Raw genomic sequence first — 6,336 nt, 5'->3', positions numbered from 1 at the left:
CTTAACAAAAGGGAGAATGAGTTTCCAAATCCCCTGGTATGAAAACACAATATCAACAGTTCAGTAGCTGCCATTTAGCTAAACCTACAGATATCCATAATTTGCACTTTTTGCTGTCCACTGGGGATGATATGTACGACAAAATGCTTGAAGGAACACACTGATTTAGGAACAAACACAAATATAAATACAGAAATCACTGATGTGATGTTGCATCCAAATTCTAAGCAATAAAGCAAAACACTTCACCAAAGTTGTTACGTCTAGTGGAACCATTTAGTGGGTATAATCCAAATATTTATGACAGTATGACTTTCTACCCAGCTATCAAATATTCTTTACCATGAACTTTTCAGTATTCTCAGGATGTCAGATAAAGAATATTGCAGATGCCATGGTAAACCTAAAATACAGTAATAGGCAAAGATTTCAGTGGCACCACCTGTATATACAACGTAGTTGTTGGAACCATATAGAACAAAGCAACGTTACAGTATGCCTTTCTTAAGGCTTCTTGCTGGTTTAAAAAGGTAGATTTTTTTTTTCTTTAGGGAAATTGTCCAGCAGTATTGGTTTCACATCTCTTCAGTGGAAGGTCTCTTTATTGATCCACATAAGACTGCGCGTTTCGTTTGGTTTGCACTCGTACTCAATGCTACCAAAACTGTTTCCCCACTGGCAATGATCCCGTTTGTGGTAGTTGTAGAATTTGACTTGCCAGACTGTTTCAAAAACTCCAATATCGTTAAACTGCGAGGAAGAGGGAATATCAGTGTTAGCGAGCTGATTATTTTGTCGGTTTCTTTCTATTAACGAGAAACAACACCCTTGGGAAACTGCGGAACATAAACCAGCTGATATAAGGATTATGACTCCTCAAGTCTATAAATCAAAGATCTGTAGAGCCTGCTCTAGCAGTCACAAAGTCTTCTATGCTTAGGCATGCATAAAATACGAAGGATCGGATCCATGTACTGTCCTGTTGCACTTATATCTGGGAAAGTCAAGGGAATGAAAATGTTTAAGTTTCAAAATGGATAAATGTTACTAACAGCAAGAATCAAAGCAATAATCCTGATTAAGATGCCACAGCAGTAATTGGCACGATGATCTTAAAAGTGGCTTATGTATACATATCATGTAGCAGTGATACAGGCCATCGTGTCACCTTTATACCACACCTATGGGCTGCAGTTACGACTGGGAAGATTCCCTCTTTAGGTCAGTCTGAAATATTTAATGTCACTGTGTTTTGTAGCCTTGTGTTTGCAGTGTCTTGACTCAGACATGCTGCTGTTAGTCCCCTTCCTCCCTCCCTGGGATTCTGTTCTGCGTTTTACATGAAGCTTAAGTAAAGGAAGTTCTCCTTTGTGCACTTCTGTAATTGCTAATTGTACTGTGGTGGTGCAGCTTTTCAAATTTAGATATGAGTAATCTAGGAAGGAGATAATCAGAGCTTGTTAGCAAATAAGTGTCTAATACGCTGAAGGGGTAGTGAGACATCGACTGCAAGTTGTCTGGCTGTGCTTGCAACTTTGCAGTGGATAAGACTATGGCTCTACTAAGTTCTGCAAAATAAAATGTCTCACTTTTTTTCCAAGCCATTGCTAGATACCCTTGCAATATCAGGAAAAACATATGAATGAGGCTCAGCAAGGCTAGATCATGACTTCAGTTATGATGGTGATGTAAAATTTGAGTTCCTGTGCCTGGAGACCTTGCAGAGAGTCCAGAGTGCAGGTGTGAAGCCCATACAGATTGCTTTTGGTCCCAGTGGTATGGTTCGTTGAGTGTGCTGTGTTGTTAGAAGATACTACATAGTGGATTCAGTGCTACTGAATGACACTCTGTTCATCAACATTTTTTCCTTTTACATATTTCCATCACTCACTTTAATGACAGCTTCTTCATTTGACTATTTTCCATTCCCATCATGTGCCTGGATGCTGACCTTTGATCATCTGCCTATTATAATCACATTTGCAAAGTCCATATGAAAGCCCTTTTACACAGTGACTCTTCCTGAGTGGCAAGCAGAGCCTTCTGTATCCAGTTATCTCAGGAAGACATGTTTGGGTTTTTGGTTTTTTTTTTAATTCAAGATGTGGTTTATAAGCTGCTACTGCATAATGGGCATTGGTTTAAACCTTCCCCAACCCACTGTGGTAACTTAAATTTAGCTTTGACAACAGCAGTAATTGCTATATGCTGTTAGTGGAAAGTTTTTATTTGGCTCCAGTTGCAAGTGTTACCCTAAAGGAGTAGCTGAAATACTTCTGCTACTTCCTTTGATAAAGAGAATCAGATGTACAGGCTATTTTATCTCTTCTAGCAACTAAAACTTTAATTAAGGAATTTTTTTGTTAATCATCTCTGATAATCCTGATACACTCATAATGCAAGGTAGTATAAGTTAAGCGCATTGTGTATTACCCTGCACCATCCACACAGAGAAATTGTCAGAGAGGAGCATCGGCCACTCTCAGTCTTGAAACTGAGGAAGAAAAGGCATTTCTAATAGCATTTCTACAAGCTGATATGATACAAGAGCAACATTTCCTTTCATTAATATATGGAGGATCTGAATATCAACAAGATACAGGAAGAAAACAAATTCTGTCTTCCTCGAATGACCCAGTTTGCTGAGCTGCCCTGAGTAGTTTGACTGCTGTGGATTTCCAGGAGAAGGAAAGAATTAATTGCAGAGCTTTCCTACTACCATGTGCCTTGCCACCAGCCCAGAACTTAGCAGATGCAGCAGCTCTGTGGCATAATGAGGATTCTGCATCCTCAGAGCTCCCCTGAAACTCCTGTGGCTCCTGCATCTGAATCGTGGCTCCTCTGCTGTGCCTGTGTATGGGCTAGCCCAGGAAGGCGGGACGGCCCTACACTTTGTAGGCTTAGAAGCCTATTTTCCTGTCTGCTATTGTCTGTCATACATTGTTATAGGCATGAATAGTTATTTAATCATTCCCTCTGAATTTGCATGCTAGGATGATTTGATGGCTATTGATTACTGGGAATAGAGGTCCGTCTTCTTTTTTTCAATCTTAGTCTTGTCTGACCAAAAATAAAATTAGACTCAAAGAGAGGTTTCTGACTTAGTTTACACCATTTGCTGGACAGTTTAGCAGTTTCTGGATAGTGTGCATAACTGAGCATTCAGGTAACAGAAACGCATCCTCAGATTCTGGAAATCAGAAACAGGATTGCTGTTTTACACATATAAACTATGGCTGTAACAGGTCACATATCTACTAGCCTGTTAAAGTAAGAGCACAGAGAACTATTTGTTCAAAGTTTTAAAGCAGATAGGAAATAAATTCTTATGGACCTTCATGGACCTTCTGTCTTTAAGGCATTAGAATGGCAGTAGCAGACCAGTTTTAAACTGCAGGGCTGACCTCACAATCTATTTGTAACATAAGTTCAGATTTTATGCCTTAAATAGTGTCCTTATCTCTCTAGGATGCATCAGGATCCTGCCTGTTCTAGAAAAGGAAGCGGAGGCAGACGTTCCTCATAGTTGAGGGAAATAGGAAAATTTAAAGCTGTATGTAATAAGCCCAGTTTTGAAGATTCAGGAACTAGGTATCAGAAACAGTTTTCAGACTGGGGTATCCAAGGCTGGTTCCCTAAATCTGTTATGGCTCTGTCTAGCTAAGCAGCTAAATGATGAGTTAAACATATAAATCCCTGCTGAGTTGTCTATATTTAATACTTCAAAGTATCAATTGTGGACATGTAAGTCAGTACTGAAGAACCTATCTATCAAGATCAAATTCTAAAAGGGGTTGAGGACCTGCTTAATGCTTGAAAATCCTATTAGCTTCATGGTTAATATCCCAGGATTTGATTTGTGAAAGCAACTGTTTGGACAAATATTGTGGCTAATTATTCTGATGCTGCAACAAACCATCTCAGAGCTTGTATCTGAAAATCAGAGTCCCCTTGCATTTTTTTGAATTACTGCATTTGTGATTTGACTTGGTTTTCTCCATAAGAAAAGTTAAACTTTCAAATTTTCAGGGTTCACATCAGTGCTATGCTTAAGGATAAAGGTGGTTCTCAAAATAGGGATGCCTTTGTCCAAGCAGCTGTTTTTTGGGGGAGTGCTGCCCTTTCACCTCCTGGTGTAAGGACATGGTGAAATATAACTGCTGTACTAGACAGCAGCAGCCAGCAGCCCTGTTCTGCTGGTTAAGGAGTCCTACTGGGTGTTTGGTTTTCCTGGGTGTTAAAAGGAGGTGATTGTATAGAAAAGTGATTAACATGGACAAATACTTCAAGGTAGTTTTATTAATTTAAGATTATGAAGTGGTAACTGTTAATGTGATGTGGGTCTCCAAAATTAAGTTAGGCATGCTGTAATTGGAGATGTTACAGTTCTTATTCAGAAGGGGATTGCCATGCTGAATGAATTCCAGAAAAAAAAATAGTGAAGATAAAGATCAAGATGAATTCTAGCATGCAGTAAGCAAATGTAAGAAAAAGCTGAAATCTGGTGGGCTTGGCAAGGTCCTAAACAGGCTCTTAAGAGGGCTTCAGATGACAATGGCTTACTGTCCCGTTTCCCCTTTTTGGTATGCAGGAGGCATAGAATAAACAGCAGGAATCCTGCACAACTGTAATCAGGAGAGAGGGAAAACAGCCCTCGAACAACCAAACCAAAGCCAGAAAAAACCAAATCTGCCTCTGTGCACCCCAACTGCACCACCCAGAGTGCTGTGGAAATCTGCCTGCTGCTCTTCCTGTGTTTTGTCAGCTCCGCTGCCTTATGGGCTGGAGCTTTTGTCCTTTCTCTGTGGGGCCATGGCATATAACAATTCTGGCCCTTGGAGCTTCTCTTTTAGGCGCAGTTGAGGAGTCACTTGCATAAGAACTTAAGTTTGTGGATGCAGAGATAACGTGACAATGGAAGCATATGGGGAAAGGGAGAAGACAGACTTTGGCGTGGGGTGTGGGGGTGTTCTCACATATGCTTCCAGCCTCTGGCAGGTCCTCAGGCATCCTGCAGATGACAGGTGGAAGGAGAAAGTAGTCACCACTTGTACTTGGGGCAAGCTCTGCTCCAAAAAAACCTGGCAGTGCTGGCAGCCAGTAGGGGGTTACCTGCATGCCAAGGGCTTGGGATTGGATTGCTAGCCCTGGACCTTGGTGAGAGTTGCCTGTAGGATGTGTCCTGCAGAAGACGTGAGAGATTCAGCTCACATTTCTTTCTGTTGCTGCATTCCCAAAAGCTTTGCAGGTCTCTAGAAATCCCCCTATTCCTTCCTGGCCCTTGCTGCTCTCTTGCCTTCCTTTTCGGAAGCAGGGCTTGTGTTTTCCAGCTGTGTTCTGATCAGCAGTCTTACTGACACCAAGCAAAGAGGAGGGCAGCAGCTGTGATCAGACTTTGCCCTGGAATATTTCACCTCCACACTTCTCCCTGGGAGTCACCTCCCTGCTGCCCTGCCTGTCTTTCCCTGCCAGGCAGAACCACCTACCTGCATGTTGACCTGGATGGGCTGTCTCTCCCCGCTTTTGGTATGGGGCACCCCTTCTGTGTCGTAGATCCCTGTGTAAGAGACGACCTGTGCATCCCTTGATTTCTCTTCCAGTGGGACATTGACACCACCGATGCCCATCGTCCTGCAAAGAGACAGGATCCAGCCTTCCAGCAGCCCCGCAGGTCCCCCTTCCCTGGCAGCCTGGAGCCAGCGTGTGGGCTGGCAGCCTCTGTGCTGGGGGATGCCTCAGGGATTTTAGCAGGCCTGTGAGTGCTGCTGACTCACTGGGGCTCCTGAAAAATGTCAGGGCTCTGTGGTCACCCAGGGAAGGTGTAGAAAGGAAAGGCAGGAGGTATCTGATCCCGAGTCGCTGGGGCAAGGTTAGGCTGTCTCTCCACACAGACCTGGTTCCCCATCTGCATCCTCCCTGGTCCCCAGTCTCTGCTTTGCCGTGCTGCTGCGAGGCTTGGGCACGGTGCATCCTTGATGGGCAGAGCTGGAGAGGCCTCTTCCCTCTGCCTCCAGGGCAACCCAAAGGGAAGGAGGGAGGAAAGGAGCTGCTCTTGAAAGTGCGGGGGCAGGTGGGGAGGAAGGGGGAAGGAAGTGACTCCAAAACGTGGCCTCTCTCCCGAGCCAGCCGGGCACAGCAGTGGGAACAGCTGGCCAGGGACCTACAAACGGGGCCACCAAAGCAGAAGGGCGGGGAGGGAGAAATCACGGAAACACCGTGCTGTCAGCCTGCCAGGAAAAAACATTAAACCTCTAAAAATAAAGAAGCGGGAAGGGAGGGCCGGGGAGCCCCCGCGAGGAGGGGGGGGCCGGACCTCCGAGGCCCGGCCGGAGCCCG

At 44.1% G+C, this 6,336-nt stretch overlaps 1 protein-coding gene across 1 annotated transcript in view; it reads right to left on the bottom strand.

The window, feature by feature from the left end:
* Positions 1–277: 277 nt before the first annotated feature.
* CNRIP1 (cannabinoid receptor interacting protein 1) overlaps positions 278–6,336 on the bottom strand; it is a 6,223-nt gene continuing 164 nt past the window's right edge. Inside the window, exons 2-3 of the mRNA XM_010151814.1 lie at positions 5,487–5,723; positions 278–750 (exon numbers count right to left, since the gene is read on the bottom strand). Coding sequence (XP_010150116.1) covers positions 586–750; positions 5,487–5,723 — 402 coding nt within the window. The 3' untranslated portion in view covers positions 278–585. The remainder of the gene's footprint in view (positions 751–5,486; positions 5,724–6,336) is intronic.

The sequence above is a fragment of the Eurypyga helias genome, unplaced genomic scaffold (genome assembly GCF_000690775.1).
Source record: "Eurypyga helias isolate BGI_N326 unplaced genomic scaffold, ASM69077v1 scaffold12955, whole genome shotgun sequence".
NCBI classification, from domain to species: Eukaryota; Metazoa; Chordata; class Aves; order Eurypygiformes; family Eurypygidae; genus Eurypyga; species Eurypyga helias.
This window is presented reverse-complemented; position numbering and strand designations above follow the sequence as displayed.